This window comes from Lepidochelys olivacea (genome assembly GCF_965140295.1).
Source record: "Lepidochelys olivacea isolate rLepOli2 genome assembly, chromosome: 7".
NCBI lineage: Eukaryota > Metazoa > Chordata > Testudines > Cheloniidae > Lepidochelys > Lepidochelys olivacea.
The window spans coordinates 97,447,054-97,464,818 of record NC_140417.1 but is presented as its reverse complement, the minus strand read 5'-3'; the positions used below and the strand labels follow the sequence as shown (position 1 = coordinate 97,464,818).

The following is a 17,765-nucleotide window of genomic DNA, read 5'->3' as shown; positions in this document are numbered from 1 at the left end:
CAAAGATTTGTGCATACAAAAATTACAGGGGGAAATTAGAGCCACATTTTCTGCTGATGTAAATTGCACAGCTGCATTAACTTCAGTTTAGGTGTTCCAGTTTACACCATCAGAGAATAAGGCTCTTATACAGCTGTGGGCCACTTGGAAATTTTGGCCCACAAAACCTGAGCAAAGCAATACATAATAGGGAAGAGTACTGAATCGGTGGAGGAAAAAGCAAGATGATGTAGTAGGTCTAAGTCATTTCTAATTACTGCATACAGTCAAGAAAACTGTATTTGCCTTCCCACAGACTTCAGATCTTATTTTTTTATAAATGTTTACACTGTGCACTGTTAGAAATATTTGAAGCTTTAAAAAAGGATCAGTGAGGAAACCAAAAATACACTATTAGACGATACTTAATTGCAAGTCTGATACATTCTTATACTTTAAATAGCTGTTTATCTTTTAAAATTAGAGACAAAGAATTTCTTCGGTATAACTAGTTGAGAAATTATTATGCATTGTTTTTTTTTATTTTAACATGTTAGGTGCTTTGTTGTAGGTAGCTGAAGAATTGACTTTCAGCTCTGGCCGACTTACCTCTTATTTCAAAGAACAAATGATAGTAAATCGGCACTTTTTTGTAGAAAAAGGAGTAGTGTGTGCAAATTAGCACTCAACACAGTATGTTCAGCTCCACACACTAGGCGTTACAGATTGTACAGACATGGGGCTGTAAACAGCTTTCGTGCAACATCATCTATCATGCTATGGTCGGTTACCTCACCATCATGTTATTTTATGCTTCCTGAGCCCTAAAACACCAAAGGTTGCCCACTGCTAGGGGAGTTGCGTTGATGCCTGATAGCATGCAGTAATGAATGCTCAGCCAAGTGTATATTGTTTCTGCTTGTGCGCTGCTGTAATTTGTTTATCTGTCTAAAGATTATGCAGTTGAAAATCCACAATTTTATGCTGCCTTTGTAAATTATCAAGTCGCTTTTGATGAATGTATCCCCACTTCCGATAGTGGTGGCATTATGATCTTGAAATATTGGAAAGTGCTCATGCATACAATGCAGAAGGTTATGTTTTTATATTTTTTGGCAGACAACCGTGCTATAAAGTAAATCTGACCTTAAGCTTCCTTACTGCATTAAAGATAATTCAGTTTTAACTTTATAGTCCTAAATGCTGCTGTTTATATAAAGTTCTTGCCCAGTCAAACTTGACTGATTACAGATGAGAAAATCTTGACTGTTTCATACAAAATAAATGAGTATTGTAAACTATTTTAAAGCACATATATGGTTGTATTAGAGACTTGCCAGTGTGCAGACTCCAGATTTAATTAGCTTTCAGGAATTGTTTAGTATAATAAGAAATTGTAAGCCTCTCTGTGTGTTTATTCCTAAAGGGTTGTGCTCGATAAAATAGGCTGTCAAAATCACACATTCAGTGTAAATGGCAGAAAGATGAGTACATTCTATTATTCATTAAATCATAGCTGCAAAGAGAACAAGTGTATAAGAAGAAAGTTCAACATAGAGTCGAATGAAAGCAGTTCACAGGACTAGCTAGAGAAATGCTCTCCTTCAATTGAGGCTGATTTTCTTAAGATATTTTGAATGCTCTTTTTATTAAAGGAAAGTATCTAATAGAAATAGGATACTTTTGCTTTCTTCTTTCATAGCTAAATATTTTAACTGTGTTGTAGAAAATATTCAACAGCTGTTTCTACTTGTTTAACTTTACATAGTTGATGCAATAACACAATGGGGTCCATGGCTAGGGCTCTTGGGTGCTCAGGTAATTCAACTAATAAATAATAAGGATAAAGGATGTGTTCATGTTTCTGCTTGTACATTTAAAATATTACTATATGGGGACATAGGATGTTTTTTAATGAGACAATGTGAATTCCATGTTATTCCGAGAGCGACATTCACGTCCTGTGTAATTCAGTAAAAAGATTTCTGAGCTGTTCCTAAAAAAGAGGACTGCGGTGAAACCGCTTGCTGCATTTCACTGACACAAGATCTGAATGTAGCTATAACTGAGTCCTTAGTTTCCACCTCTTAAATATTAGTTGCTAAAAGTTGTTAAAGCCCTAGAAGGGAGTGGTAGTGATTTGTAAGTATTTTATGTGGAAATTGCACAAAGCTTTGCAATGGATATTTAATGTAACATTTCTACATTTGAGCCTATGTAATCTTTGCTCTGAGGACCAAGTTGAATATGCTGTCACTAAGAAATCTTGTTGCATGTTCTTACTGAACTTCCATTCATGTAACCTTTCCTTACTTAGTTTTCTCTGAAATCTGAAGAATAACTGAACTGACTAGTCTTTTTTTTTTTAATTAGTCAGAAAATGATGAGAAGATAGTGATTTATGACCATATTGGGCCAAATGTCTGCATGGGGGATCACAAGGTAATTTAACTCAGTGTTACAGTATTGTATTATACTGTGTTTTATTAGGAACATAAAATGCGTGTATTAATTTCTACTCCTTTTATATTGAAGTCAATTATTTTTCTCCTTTTTTATTTTAAACTAGATGTTTTGGAAAATTGTGTACCAGTTGGGGTTAAATTCAGTTGAAATCAGTAGAAATGCTATATTAGAGACAAGCACGAGTTTCAGTAAAGAACAGGATAATGTTCCAGAATGCAGCATAAAAACATAATATAAATCAGTATGAGCAAATATATCTGTATTTATAATCTTACCTAAATAAAGTACCCATGGAAAACTTCAGTTTCACTTAGTTATCTAGATTGTTCCTGAATATAATTTTAATTAATTTGGTGTCTAGTTGACTATTAGAACAATAAAATGCTAACAGTACCATATATAAGCGACAGGTAAGAAAAAGAATATTTAGTGATATGCCAGTTTAAAAAGATCAAAGATGATAAAAACATAATTTTTAAGTAACCCATATAGTTAGCTAATTCTCCTCTGAATATACCACAGACTGGAACCGCAGTTAGAAATATTTGATCAATAAGCACCTGGTTTCTTTGAAAATCCTATAAACCCCTAAAAACATCTCTGATATTTTAAGACTGACTACCCGTGTAAAAATTTCAGTTAGAAATCTGAAAACTATACTGCAGTGGCTCTTGAATTATGATTTTAGGAATGGTAATGGGATACTTAAATAAATACAAATTTACAAATATAATAAGTATTTATTTATTTATTTTTACCGTCATCATTTTTGTGGAGGTAGTAAAATGTTTTTCAAAGGAAGAAGGGATTTTACGGATATACTAACTTGTATGATAAAATTTAAAGTGCAGTGTCCTTCAGGAATAGAGTAATAGCCAGATTGGATACAATCATTTTGATTTCTTTTATGACTGATTTATTTAACAAGCATCCTCTTTCAACAGAGTTAATATGACAAATGAAATAAGGTGCTATGTAGGGGGCTCAATCCTGCTTCTATTGAGATCGATGGCAAGATTCCCATAGATTTCATTGGGAGCACAGGATCAGCCCAATAAGTAGCTGTCTTCCTGAATCTCTTGAGAATTGTAAGATTACAGTAATGAAGGAAGTCTAGATTATTGCATCAGTTTGTCAATGGTTATAGATTGATTCTTACTCTGTTTGAAATAATCATTACAAAGTGTTTGATCTCTTTCTACCTTTCAAGTGTATAACCCCTATTTCTCCCTAACTTGCTGCAGCCTGTGTTCCTGTCCTTTCGAATAGCTGCTGGGGCAGGTAAACCTATTGCAAATGTGCACAAGTGTTGTGTCGTGCAGTGATGTGGTGGTAAATATCATTTTTTTCCCCTTTGTTTATATTTTCTACATCATTTCCCCTTTGTGTTTATTTTTCTTTTAAAAAAATGCCAATTCTGCAACAGGAAAAAGATGCCCTCGAAATGAGAAGATCTTTCGTGAAACCACCCTGTAGCATGGAGGAGGAAAGAATAAGCAGTATATTGAAATGCATAATCCTAACAGCTGTATTGATAAATCAAGTCTTGAGTGCCACATTTTTAGACTGCTGATCGTACACTATGCTTCAGCATCTGGACTCTGTTCGGGAAAAGCCTCACATACCTCACTGTCTTGTATGTTCATGTGACATCAAGTAGAAATGTGGAATTATTTTTATATATATATATATATATATTATACGTCACGGTTCTGTTGCCAAAACTCTAATAGACAGCAGTGATGTTCTGTATTTTAGATTTCACAATTTTCAACTTTTAATAAGTGTTTGTCAATGTGGAAAAGCTACTTCAGCACATTTTAAACTTTTAAAGGTGTCATGCCTAACATTATATATCTGTACCATTTGGGGGTTTTGTACATTGGATTATATAGATAGAGATTTTGATGGTTTTAAATGGTATTTTCTTCATTGACCAAGGCTTATGGTTTGTTTTAGTTTTAGAATTTTGTTTTGTTTTTCATATTTTCTAGATTTTTTTCTCATGTTATTTACTATTCTGCCATGTAACATGGTTTTGAATCACACAGCAGCTGCTTTCTATACATACATATGTGTGTGTCTATATATATATATGTATGTGTGTGTATATATACACAGATATATAAATAATTTATAAACCTTACCAAAACGTATGCTAAATATACTTTCCATTATGACTGCTTGAGAGTGCCATATCAGCAATTAGTGTTGGAGTCTAGCAGTTTTAGTTAAGTGTACATCAACAATCAACATTTATAAAACAAATAATATATAGCTGTGCCATCACCAATACAGATATATAGTATACTATATAGCACATATATTAGCAGTTTCACTTTGTTACTCCTATAATACCTTCTTTCTAAGTACTATTAAGGTCTGAATGTGAAGTCTCTAGTTAGGTTTGGGTGTACCTTTCAAGAATTTTGTAAACTGTTTTTGTCTGTCTTTTGTTACTGTTTTATGGTGCCAAGTATTGTATATTAAAACAATAACAACATGGGAGAAGAAAATTAGAAGTCTGTTTCAGAGAGCATCTGCACCCAACACAGACTGTATTACACAAAGTGTTAGCGAAAAGGACTGTAAATTTTCTTAGTTAGTAGCTATGTACAACCTGCAACATAACCTTGTTATGAGCATTTTTCTCCCACCACTAAGTACAACATTAAAAGGTGATTAGAGAGTCTGTTGATGAAACACAAATGTATGTTTTATTGATTTAATTTAGAACACTACAGAGTTCATGGACTGTGTGATGGCATTAGATTGATGCTTGATTTTGATATAAATCACTACCATTGAAAATGATTTGATGTCCGCTTGCAGAATTTGTTTTCATGACAATACAGTCTGGGTTTGTATTAAGTACTGTTGTTCATAGGGTTTCTGCAGCTCTGCAATGTCAATGTGCCATGTTGCAATATAACCACCCGGTAATTCTACTTAACACGAATAGAGATTCAACTCATGGTAACTTTGAAGGCCTTTAGAAATGAGTACTCTGGTTCTCAAGCAATAAATCTGATCATAATGAAAAATGACTGTGTTTGTCCCTTTAATTTTGGGTGTGGGGATTATGCAGAAATATGAAGTTGTCCTCTTAATTTTCTGCTAATTGACTATATTCCTTTTTTGTCTGAAAACCAAGGCAGATAATAAGATGCATTTTTGTGTATAAACTGAAACACAATACAAACTGAGAAGAAGAAATTTAACATTGATTGCACTTTAAAATGTGGGATTCTTTTATTATAATATCGTTAATCTGACTATAACAGTGTATTTATGGCTACTCCTAATATACCACCACCACCAGGACCTTTAAACCAGTAGCCCCTGATTGTTTTATAGATACTGGTCTACATGCTCTTTCCTGAGCTCTCTTGTGATAAAAAATAACACTGCCTCTTAAAAGAAGGGGGAAAAAACTAAAGACTTCTTTATAACTTTATATAGTTAAAATAATAAACTGTGGGACCATAAAGAATTCTAAGCATCTAAAGAAGAAACAGCTGCACAGATGACCTATTAGGGTAACTTGTTGAGTCAAGAAATTCTCAACAAAGTTAATTCAACAACATTCATTATATGCTATTCCAGTTTTTAAAAAATTAGAGGCATGATCTCTCAAATGTGTGGGTCCCAAATAGTAAGTTTTAAGAAAGATCCCTACTAGGAATTCCTCTTCTTGAATAATATCTTGAAAGCCTAATAGGTAAATATAAAATATTTTACCACAAACTAAGGTTTTCTATCAAATTACACATTCACGGAATTGTATGTTCTCCCCTTCATGGCATTAACGCTGCTAAAGTCACAGTGTTCATTAAATACTAACTTCGGTATGTAACCTTTTTTTTTTATATGCAATATTGATTGTATAATGATCGTCCTGTTTTAATCTGAATATGGATTTCTACAATGGAGAATTTTGGTCTACTGGGACTATTAATTTAATATTATAGAATACAGACTGTTCCGATCAGGCCAATATAGCATTGTTCCCAGCAATCCCATTATAATTAGAAGAAATAACAACAGATTGTTTTGGATGGAGAGGTTAAATACCTCTTGCTTTTGCTCAGTTTAATGGGTTAAAAGCTACCTTGATCTATAGAAAGATACTAATAACTGAATATATGTTTCTGGGCACCTTGAAGCTCAATTAATTAAAAATAAAGTCTGTAGAAGAACAATTGTAAGAATTCAGGCTAACCCTTCAACTATAAGAGGTTTTATAATCCTGTCACTTTCCCTTAGCAATCAGTTAATGTGCTTAGATTTGTCCCTGTAGTTTCAGCTGTAATGAAGTAGGCACTACTATCCTTCACATTCAAGTGTATTCAAGACACACTGGGGCCGAAGTGAGGATTTTTCTGAACTTGATTTGTAAATGTAGACAAATAGAGCCTGGTCCTTCAAACCCTTATTGCCTTCAGTGGGACTGGGACCTTTCGCCTGAGTAAGAATTTACAGGACCGCCCCGAGAATAATTAGCTGCCCTGACAGAAAGACTCGAATGCGTTAAAACGCAGAGTGAAATAAATCGGCCTCCTCCCAAGCCCCGAAGTGACACCACCTGAATCTCTGTGTGAACATCCTGAGGCATAGCGCAGCTCCAACCAATCAGCAGAAAGCTGATAATTAGGGCTGATAGGTGGATAAACAGCTTCTACACTGAGGAAAGAAGAGATCAATGTGTCCCAGTAAAGTGAAATAGCTTTTTGGAAATCTTAGCTTTTCTGTCTTTCCTTTGGAAAGGTGTTGCCATCTGAGAAGTAAGTGCAAAGGTGAAATCCCATCGGGCTCTCTGAAGAGGGATTGGCTCTTTCCTTCAGGTATTTATCAAATTTGGAAGCACATCAAAGTATAAAACCGAAGGAAGGACTGAAAGATCATAGTAAACAGAGTAAATATGAAAATACAAGAGCAAACAGTACACCTTGGGTACTTGCCTTCTTCATTAACCGCCCTAAATCTCTTCCCTAGTCAGGCCACATTTACAGGGGACAGGATAATGTATTAATGAACCTTTAACCTTTGTACAACCTTGTCAATTAAAGACAATATGGGGAATAATGCTAACCTGTCAAAAGAGGGCTGCTGTGGTATACCTAAATTATATGTCTAATTGACTATTTTGCTTGAAGAGGTAAACTATCCCCAGATAAATGGCTCCTAATATACAGCTGATCTAGCTGCAGTAGGCTTGCTAGGAAAGGGTTGAGAAGGAAGGGCTTCGGGCTTAGTTCAGACATCTTTCAGTGAGAGAGAAAATGTATTTTTTAGGTTAACTATCGTTCTTTCTGACATTTGAATCAATTCACTCTTCTCTTTTGGGAACCTCTGGGTTAGGGTCTTGAGAAAATACTTATAAGTATTAAACGCATGGTTTGAGGCCTCCGTTGTAATACCATTTTAGGTGGTTTATTAGCCATGGGAAGGGCACTAGCCGCTCCTCTACCAGCCGGTCCCAGACGTGGCCTGCCTGGCGTTGGCCACAGAGCGCTTGCCCCTCCGCTGGGGACGCTGCCCGGCCCTCCTTAGCGCTCAGAGAAACGGCCCGCAGGGGTGCTTCCCAGAGGGCAGGACACCTACCCGCTCCTCTAAAGCCGCTGATACGCTGGGGCCGCTGCAGCGAGTGCTGAGTTAAGATCCTGTTCTCTGCCTGGTTTGTGTGGAAGCAGACAAAAGCTGCACGCGGGCTTCCCCCGGGCCCCGTGGCTGAAACGTGTGGCACCGTATCCCCACCCTGCCCGGCCAGCTGGGGAGCTTGCTCCGTGCGCGGGGAGCTAGCGGGACGCCGGCGGCCTCCGAGGAATGGGAGCGGCCAGAGCCGGCCTCAGCCCCGATCCCCGCAGCGACGGCTTGCGCCGAAGAGAAGGGGCCACGCTCACGGGACGCTCCACGGGACAGCGAGCCTCGCTCGGGCCCCAGCCGCCCCGCGGCCCTTACTCGGGCCGGCTTCCCACGGGCTCCGGGGGCAATTCTGCCGGAGTGAGGCCGGCAGGCTCGGGGCCCCTGCGTGGCGCCCCTGGGGCGGGGGTATAACACGTGCTGGGGGGCCGGGCTGGCTCCGGGCTTTGCTGCTCGCGTTGCAAACACAAAACCCCCTTGAGCCACGTGTCGCCTCCGCGCCATCCATCTGCTCCGCTGTCCGAAAGAAACTGGAGCCTGCTGGGGGCCGGCGGGGGGCTGACAGGCCAGGAGACCGGGCTGGGACCGGGCCAAAGAAGGCCGCGCCGGCTGTCGGCTGGTTTCTTGCCGAAGGGGGAGGCGGCCCTGGGGGTGCAGGCGAAGGGCAGGCCGGTTTCCCCGCCCCGGGAGAGGGGCGCAGGGAGGTGAATCTGCCCCGGCCGGAGATCAGCGCAAGGCGGCGGCTTTCCCACTTCTCCCCCCAGGTCAGCGGCTAAGGCCGGAGCCCGGCCGGGCGCTGCTTCGGAGCTGTCAGTGGGGCTCCGGGGGCGCGTGTTCAGCCGGTCCGGCCCCCAAACCCGCTGCCGGCCCAAGCTAGGCGGGGAGGCCGCCCGGATCCAGCCCTGCGCGGCTCCCGGAGCGGGCCCGATCCTGCTCGAGGGGCTCCCTGCAGCCCGGAGACGCCCCTGCCCAGCGGAGCCTGTTGCCTTTGGGGGGCAGAGACTCCAGCGCTGGCGTCTGGGCTGCGCTCGGGAGGCTGCACCTCCCGGGAGGCTCCTGGCGTCCTTCCCGCGGAGCGGGGCGCTCAAAGACTCGGCTCGCAGGAGGGTGGGAACCGGCTTTTTTAACTGCGGGCCCCAATTCATGCTGCTGCCTGGCTGGGTGTGAGATGTAAAGAGAGTCACAAAGGGCCCGATCCCACAGGCTTCGCTCACTCAAGCGCCCAGTGGACCGCGGGATGGGGCCCAAGCGCCAGTTCTGAACCAAGGCGCTGTGAGGTCTCACAAAAGGCAGCTATTATGTTGCTTTAAATGGTCCGGCTTTAATGCTGGAGAAACCCCGTCTTGTTGAAGCTAAAGCGGTTGCCAGACACTGCTCCCATCCAAGTGGCTTTCTTTAAAGTGCTCAGGGACTGAATCTTCGCAAGGAAAACTTAAGGACTCCCAGCGTTTGGAAACGGGTTTCCTTTCTTTTCTTTTTTTCTGGCTGCCTGGCAAGTAAAGAAGGGCCCTGCTTGACTTTTCTGTGTAGCCCATTGCATTTGCTCAGATTGCAAAACAGCAGCTGAGAAGCAGAAAGAATGTCTCATTCATTTAAAAAAACCTAACAATGAAACTGGCCTAGACTCTTAAGGCCCTTGAATACTCCCAGAGCCCAGCTACAAAAAAACAAAACAAAAACCCTGCTGATCGTGTCCTCCTCACGAAGCACTCACTGTACCGCGGTGGGAGCATCTCTCTCCCGCCCGCAAGTTTGATACGTCTTGTCCTTTCCTCCTTAACCACTTCTGAATTGTCCAAACCAAAATTTAAATATTTTGTAAAAATGATCGGTGTCCTCTAAATAGAAATCACCGATTCGCTGGAAAGACAGAGCTGCTAGCTTTCACTACCCACGGTTTCCTATAAAGGTAGCATCAAAAAGAAATAAAATAAATCCTATTTCTACCGTTCTACTGGCAAGATCAAAAAGTTGGCCCTGTAGGCTTCTGCCTCTGGGATGGTGTCAAGATAACAATGGGCGTTAAGCTAACTGACTAGTACCTACGTGAATCTAACAGATGCCTACCACTTACTGTTGGAAAAACGACGTCTTACACTGCAACTCTCTCCCTAGAAGTTTAGCCGTTAACTACGTAGTTTGGTAGCTGCTTGTAGGATGTTTTCGATTTGATATAAACGAAAGAGAGATACTACACTCTCTCTCCCTCCTTCGGAGTACAGACACATTGGAAAGATGTTGCTTCTTTCTTTTGGTACGTGCCAGGGACACATTTTAAGTTTTGCGACTTTTGTTGCGCTCCCCCTTTAGAGGCTGGGAAATGTGGTGTTTGGTGCATTGACCGAATGCAAACGGCCGAGCTTTTCTGAACAGGTGTGTGAAGATGAATCTAGTGGACATAACTCTTCCTCCCGCTCATCCCATCCTGGGAATCTGGGCTCCTCTTTCTTTCAGGGACCAGTGCGATTTTCCCTTCTGTGCACAGAACCAGTGGCAGCCTTCGCCCCCCCCCCCCCCGCCACCTCCGCTGGCTCGGCTAAGGGAACTCACATTCACTTACTCTATTTTAGTGGAATATTTTTCATGGACTGGGAGAACGGCCACAATAAACCGCAAGTCACAGTTCTTGGCAAAACAAACCTGAGCAAACCCTTTCCCGCCCAGGCCTGCTTTTCCCGCACTGTGCTCCGCACGTTCAGCAGCAGCAAGTTTGGAAAAAAAGAAAAGGCACAAAAAGCGGTGAACAAATGGAAATCGGTGATTTACAAAACATAATCATAGAGTTGGAGAAAGTGGTGTCTTTGTCTCTGTCTCTTCGCTCCACCCCCCCCCCACCGCCCCCCAGATGCGCAGACCTTTTAGTTCTTACAAAATAAGCTCTAAAAGCCAGTTAGCAAAGTCTGGCTCAGATCACAAGTTCAGATCCTCTAACCTCTTTGCTTCGGGTGTAAATTGACAAAGCATTTAAAATATTAGTACCAGATCAGAGCCAGCCAGTTTTGCAGAGGAAGCAACAATTGGTAGGTGGCTGAGACTGTTCTTTGGGCTTCTCAGCTTCTCATGTAGGGCAGCTGCTTTTGAAAGTCTAACCTCCAGCCCAGGCAAGGAGCTTGAATCTGAGAGAGGGGTTATTTCTGCAAACCGCTCTGCTCCCAGCAATGATCGTAACCAATGACTTTGGGGCCCTAAGCCCACAAGCGGCGGGTCTGAAAGGCTGGTGGCGGGACTAAGGCCCGACCCTGCATTCCTTGGTGCTGGCTTCGGGGAGCACAGGGCCAGGGGTTAGTTCCCTCGCGTTTTCCATCTGGTGCATTAGGATTTAATGAAACGAAACGCAAAAAACAAGCCAATAACTCAGCCAACGATTAAAAGGGAAGGTGAACGGCTGCTATTTCTCATACACGGTGAAAGCACTGGCCAGGGTAAGCGCTCGGGGCAAACTCTTCCCACCCCAGCCTCCAAACTGGCAGTGTCTGAGCTGTGCAGCCGGAATCCACCCCTTGCTTTCCACTCGAGCTCCTGTACCTTGCCCTCGTCACCGGCGGGGTCCGCTCTGGTTTCCAGTATAGCGGCTCACTATGCTAGGAGGCGCTCCGGACCGGACAGGGGCAGAGGAGCCGACTAGTCTCTCGCTTTGGAGCTCAGGCCGGACGCGAGGCCCCTGAAAACGTTCCCAGTCCCCACCCCTGTGACACAGCAGCGCGAAGTTACCCTGCAACAGTTGGGCGAGCTTCTAACTCCAACCACGTCTTCCCTCCCCGCACCCCCCCAAAACAGACCCTCGAAATATTACTGGGCCCGGCTGAGGTTTCAAAACAAACCCACAAGCCAGGCGCTAAAACAGCTTTGCTTCCAAAACAACAAATTACTTTTTCCCCACTGGGATTGACTTCAGCTAGCACCACGGAACACCGCCCTCCCCCTTTGCCGAGGCGGGACCCCCAACTATCCAAGGGGATTTAAAATCCCTACTTATGGTGAACAACCTGTGGGTGAGGGGGTGAGATGGAAAAGGGAAAATGAAACAAAACATCGGGGGGAACGCGCTAAAGGAGAAGCTTGTTAAATAATTTATTGATTTATACAAAGTCTTTCCAACCGACGTGGAGGCAATAGTTTTAATCCAATTTAAAAGCAAGTGTCCAGCTTTGTCTGTCTTTTTGGTTGTTTTTCTGATGTAATAGAGCATAAAATCCGTAGAGAGGAAGAAACTAAAACTGCCAAAACGCTCAATGAGAGGGGAGGGGTGAAATAAAAGAGCCATTTTTACACTAGAAATATACATCACAAAAATCTGAAATTTCCTATATACAAAGTGGCTGAGCTGCAGTCGGTGATCCATACAAAACAGTAACAAAATCTGATTGTTAGAGCAGGAAATTGGCAAGAAAGTAGGGGGGAGAGCGGAGAAAGTTAAAAAAGAAATAAAGGAACGTTGGAAAGATTCCTCTGCAATTTACATCAATGAGAAGGAAGATAATTTCATAACTTATTCTGTAAAAAATATATACATTTCACATACATCTTAGGCTGTACAACACATCACTTTTAAACATCCAGTTACAATTCTTCTTTATAATGTTTTATACCCTGGTTATTTCAGCTTTTATAAAGCGCCTTAGGGGGCAGTCAGTCTTGTTGGCTAGGGTCTCTCGCCCTTTATCACAAAGTATCCGAGTTGTTACTGCAGGGGCTGATAAGGGCTAAATTTGTGGATTTGTGCTTTTTCAATAACCTCGTGATTTTTTCATCGTCTGAGTTGGGGTCCAGAGGTTTGTTATATTCATCATCGTCCTCATTATCTGAGCTCTCCTTCAGCTTCTCTGTCTCTGAATCGTGTTTTTTCTTAGCGGAGGCCATTTCTGCGGCGTGCCTCTTTCTCCATTTCGTCCTTCTGTTCTGGAACCACACCTGTTGGAGACCCGGTAGAAGAGGGGGGAAAAAACCCTTAGCTGTAACTCTCCTTCCAACACCCCAACCTCCTGCAGATTTGCAACCCTCCATACATACACACATAGAGCGCCCTTCAGAAAACTTGGTTTCACTTTCCCTCTGGAATATTGCTTGCCCTTGGTGGTTCCTGTTTAAACAGTAAAGTTGGGTGTGTATAGCCTTTAACATCACTGGTTCCGTCTCATAAGACAGCAGGATCGTTTATGTACTATTGAAAATTCAGTCACTTTATATGAAAGGGGATCATCACTTTTGACTCTCAAACAATAACATAAAGGCCAAACACCGTACATAAAAGTATTAAAAACTGGCTAGGCTGCAACAGGATAACTGTAGAGAAATGTGTATGTTTGTGTAAAGTAATTGCACCTGCCACTCCATAACACAGCTCGTTCAAACTGAATCTTTATGGTTTATCAATGTCAGGCGAAGGAATATAGTGTCCTATTCCTGACTTCCCTTTTGTTACAATGAAGCCAAAATTAATTGTCGTTCAAATGGAATTTTGGTAGCATTGGAGAATAATGTTCTTTTGAAAAGCGAATGGCCAAGAACGTAATAGTTCGCAGTCAAATTATATATAACCCAGTATACAATAGTTCAACACTGCCAAAACATTTCCCAATATTATTGTGTTTAAACAAAATGTACGCACATCTAATATCCCACACGGAACTCTGGAATATTGAGAAATGTGAACCCATTTCACTTGAGTAGTTTGCAACTGATTTTCAAAACCAAGGACTCCGTATATTTAAGACCATGCAAACGAACTTTATAAACACAAAGGTAAAATCTATTATATATAAAAATATTCTTTTAATTATAAATAACCTAGAAGCGTTTTTTATATATTTTGCATCATTGTAAGGAATTAAACCAATTGTGAAAAGCTATGATTGTGTTGTCCAGAAAATAAAATATTACTCTTGCAATTAAAGTAAATCAGAACTTTAGGTTATATCTCCTGTCATAACTTTAATACTCCCACAGGGTCTGTTAATTCAATAAATTGTGAGCCGAAGAAGCAGGTATTCTTCAGTTACGTGCTAGTTTCATCTTTCAACATCTGTGAATCCATTAATAAAATAATCTTTACTCAGAGACTATTCTGGTGTGTAAAACGGGGCTTCTTACCTTAACTTGACTTTCTGTCATTCCTAACGAATAAGCCAGACGAGCTCTCTCAGGTCCTGCCAAGTATTTAGTTTGTTCAAACGTTTTCTCCAAAGCAAAAATCTGCTGTCCTGAGAAAGTTGGTCTTGAGTGTTTCTTCTTTCCGTCTTTGTCCAGAACCATTCCAGTCTGGGCTGCAAACAGGAGAAAATATCCCCGTCAGTTACTAGAGACTACATCTAATCTCAGTGCCAGAATCTGTTCTCCAATATAAAACTAGAAAAATCCCCTTGGTTTCAATTACGTTTTCGGATTTCACTGTACCACTGTAACCGGGAGCAGGATTTTGCCCTGTAATATCTAGCAGAATCGTATCGTAAATGACACCAGGAAACTGCTGAAACGGCATGTAAATGATAATGAGACATGTGGTGATGAAGTTAGGCTACAGTTTTTAGTTTATTATTTTGAACAGTGGGGGGTTATGATACTGTTTCATGTATTGCAATTCTGAGAGCACATGCCCCTGTGTTTATAAGTCTATACTGCTCAGTATCACAGACAGGTTTACATCTTTATCCACCCATTATTGTCAATGGTATTTCCCACCTCCACCACCAGATTAGATAGTTATGATAGCTCCTTACGTATTTGCCTTTGTATCTAAGAAATCGAGAAAGATCCTGACTCTAAAAGCGACCTCTACAATCTCCTGGCGGAGCCAGACAGTAGAAAAGACTACCGGATGAGGGGGCGGATTTCAAAATTACCTTCTTTACCAAAGGGGCCTTAATAAAAAGTCTGATTTCACGACAGAAAAACAAATTCCAAAAATAAACTCTCCCCCACACAAATTTATTGGATCCTTCAACGCCTCCCCCATCTCTCCCTGCTCCCTTCTAGGATCAGATGCACCCTCACTTACCAGGACAGGCGATTCTCGGATCTCTCCAGGGAGATCCCTGCATAACTCCCGGCCAGAAGATTGGAGGTCGCCCAGGCAGCTCTGCCAAGGGCTTTGGGTACCTGGACACAGCTGCGGGGTTAAAATACATCCCTGCTGAGGTAGCCAGTCCATTAATCCGGGGCAGCCCGGTGAGGAGATTGCTGGTGGTTCCAACAGGTCTCCCCAGGATGTCGCTTATTCCGTGCGGCGTCCCTAAGGGGATCTGTGTGTTCAGTCCGCCCAGGGCTGGTGCTTTGAAGCTGGAGGGATTCTGCAGGGTGTAGGGGAATAGCGACGTCTTCATTTCAGCCATGTTATGCAGAGCAGCCAGCGGTGTACTGCTCAGAACAAATGCACTCTGGCGATTAGTATCCATCTGCCCCACAGCTAACATTTGTGATCATCAATAAATCTATATATAGAGATATAAAAAAGCCAGCTGTTTTATTCTTAACCCACACGAGCAGCGCCAGCCACGGGCTCGTTAGTCTTAAAAAAAAAATCAAAATACCACTGAGTAACAAAGTTTTGTGCTGAGTAGCAAGCGATCGCCTCGGCTCTGCCAGGACTTGCAGCTGCAGCAATGCACACTGTAAAGTTTCAGTCAGGAGGAAAACAAAAATGAGGCAGGAAAATATTGCAAAGGAGAGGGAGGCAAAAAGTCTCGGTCAAAACAGACCTCAGCTGGCAGTGTCCCTGGACGACTTTGATTGCTGAGCCCGGATTGAAAATCCACTAGGAAATCAGAGGATTCGGAAGCGTGAGTGGTTTTGATGATTTTTTTGTTTGTTTTTTGGTAGTTACAGGCAGAGTTCCTTCCCTGGGAAATTGACTCAGAGCTGAGACCAGAGCTGTACAAGATGCACAGATAACCGCACAGCCACCTGCAAGACGCACTCTCTGATTGGAGGAACCCGCTTCAGAGGCAGCTCGGATTGGCCAATGGATTGGCACGCTGGTCCTCCACTTTGCATCAACGTCATTCGGCAGAAGAGCAACACTAAATGAAGATTTTATTATAAAGTCAAGGTACTTTAAATGGCTGTAAATTTACCCACTGATTTATCTTTCAAACGACTAAATAAATCCAATTGAATGGGAGTTTAGTTAGGCTAAAGCTTTAGAAGGGAATCAGAAAAAAATATGAGCACACATTTTATCAGATCGAAATAATGCAGATTTTGAGATCAAATCAGTAATGCATTAGTTTAACCCTGAGCCACAGAAAACCAACTAACAGCAGCAAATTACAACTTCGTTCGTTTAACACATTTTTCTGTTATATTTTTCTCTGTTCAAAATATTTAGTTAAGTCATGGAACCTAAATAGAAGAGTTAATAAAAAGTATCACATTATGTATCTGAGCATTAGATTTGCCTTTTCCCCTTGATGCTTCGACTAAACAATACTCCAGGCTGTTTACATTTGTCACACAGACTGTCCATTCTAACGGTTAGATACATTCTAGGGTAAGGAAGGATTGCTCACAAATGTGTAGTGGATTGTGCCCAGCGGTCTCTGTGGTATAAAATGTAGATGATGTGATCGCTACAGCACTAGTGCCCCTCAATTCCTAGAATGCGCTTCTCAGTTGTCAATCGTATCTGTACAAAGGCGTTTAAAGCAGAAGAACCAGACTTTTGACTAATCGAGCAAGGCTTGCTTCTGTTTGGGAATGAAATACGCTCTTGCAGTTCGTTGGTCGTTTACAGTTTGGGCCGATTGTAACTCACGGGCAACCATGCCGGTGCAATGTGGGCTTTTGGATGCTGTTTACCTGATAATTAGTTTTCAATGCACCACTCTCTATTTAACTGATAATTAGTTCTCTATACTCTCTAAACTGCTTAGTATATATTAGATTTGAATTTTGAAAGTATTTTCAAAGTATTCTAGTTTAGGATTAAGTTTGATAGCACATGTCTTGCCATCATGTTTTAAGTAGAATTCTCCACTGAAATCAGTTGCTTAAAAACTGGTGGCTGCATGTGGTCTGCGATGTGCAAACTGAAAGAATGTCTCTTAAATAATAAACGTGCTTTATACGAGAACTCGCAATATTTTAAAGAGCATTTGCAGAAACATAAACCAGGTCAAAGATTGTTTTTTAATCGAAAACATTCTTAGTTGTTAAGAACATGGAAAAAAAAATAGATATTGTTGGAAAATACATTTGGAGGGATTTTTTTTAAAGGGGTGCTTTCTTAGTTTATTTTTGAATGACTTTTCATGTATGTTGTGGATACATTATTAGCGCAGGAAAAATAGTGTGAACTACAGCTAACAGAGAAGTGAAACGCTTTTAAGTTTTTTAAAATTTCCAAATGAAGCAAATGACGATGCATATTAAATTTAAACATATACATTTAAATATAAATAATATTAAATGTATACTTGAATTTATTAAACGTATTAAACGCAGTAATTAAATGTATGATCAGGACATTTAATAGTTGAAGAGTAGTTGTTTGTCTTGAAATTACTACTTTGATTACATTAAAATACATTTCTTTAGAATTAAAAACTTCGACTAGACCAATGATCTTTATTTTAGCCACTCTGACATTGTGTTCTCACTATCTGTCCATCCTGTTATGCACACCATTGTATGTAATATTTTCAAGGAGCTATAAAAAGCAAGGAAATTGTTAAGGCCTCTTT

General features: G+C 41.2%; 2 protein-coding genes across 5 annotated transcripts in view; one reads left to right on the top strand and one right to left on the bottom strand.

Moving 5' to 3' along the window:
• INPP5A (inositol polyphosphate-5-phosphatase A) overlaps positions 1-5,483 on the top strand; it is a 426,365-nt gene extending 420,882 nt beyond the window's left edge. For 2 of the 4 annotated variants that reach the window (XM_084635262.1, XM_084635265.1), the window contains exons 14-15: positions 2,353-2,421; positions 3,872-5,483. In XM_084635262.1, coding sequence (XP_084491388.1) covers positions 2,353-2,421; positions 3,872-4,018 — 216 coding nt within the window. In that variant the 3' untranslated portion in view covers positions 4,019-5,483. Of the gene's footprint in view, positions 1-2,352; positions 2,422-3,689; positions 3,778-3,871 lie in introns of all 4 variants that reach the window. The other 2 variants (XM_084635263.1, XM_084635264.1) reach the window with 2 other exon arrangements.
• Positions 5,484-12,175: 6,692 nt separating this feature from the next.
• NKX6-2 (NK6 homeobox 2) lies at positions 12,176-15,934 on the bottom strand. The gene is made up of 3 exons (XM_084635469.1): positions 15,083-15,934; positions 14,179-14,351; positions 12,176-12,999 (listed from the first exon to the last, which is right to left on the bottom strand). Exons 1-3 carry the CDS (start codon positions 15,495-15,497, stop codon positions 12,751-12,753), a joined length of 837 nt encoding a protein of 278 aa, XP_084491595.1. The 5' UTR covers positions 15,498-15,934; the 3' UTR covers positions 12,176-12,750.
• Positions 15,935-17,765: the final 1,831 nt, after the last annotated feature.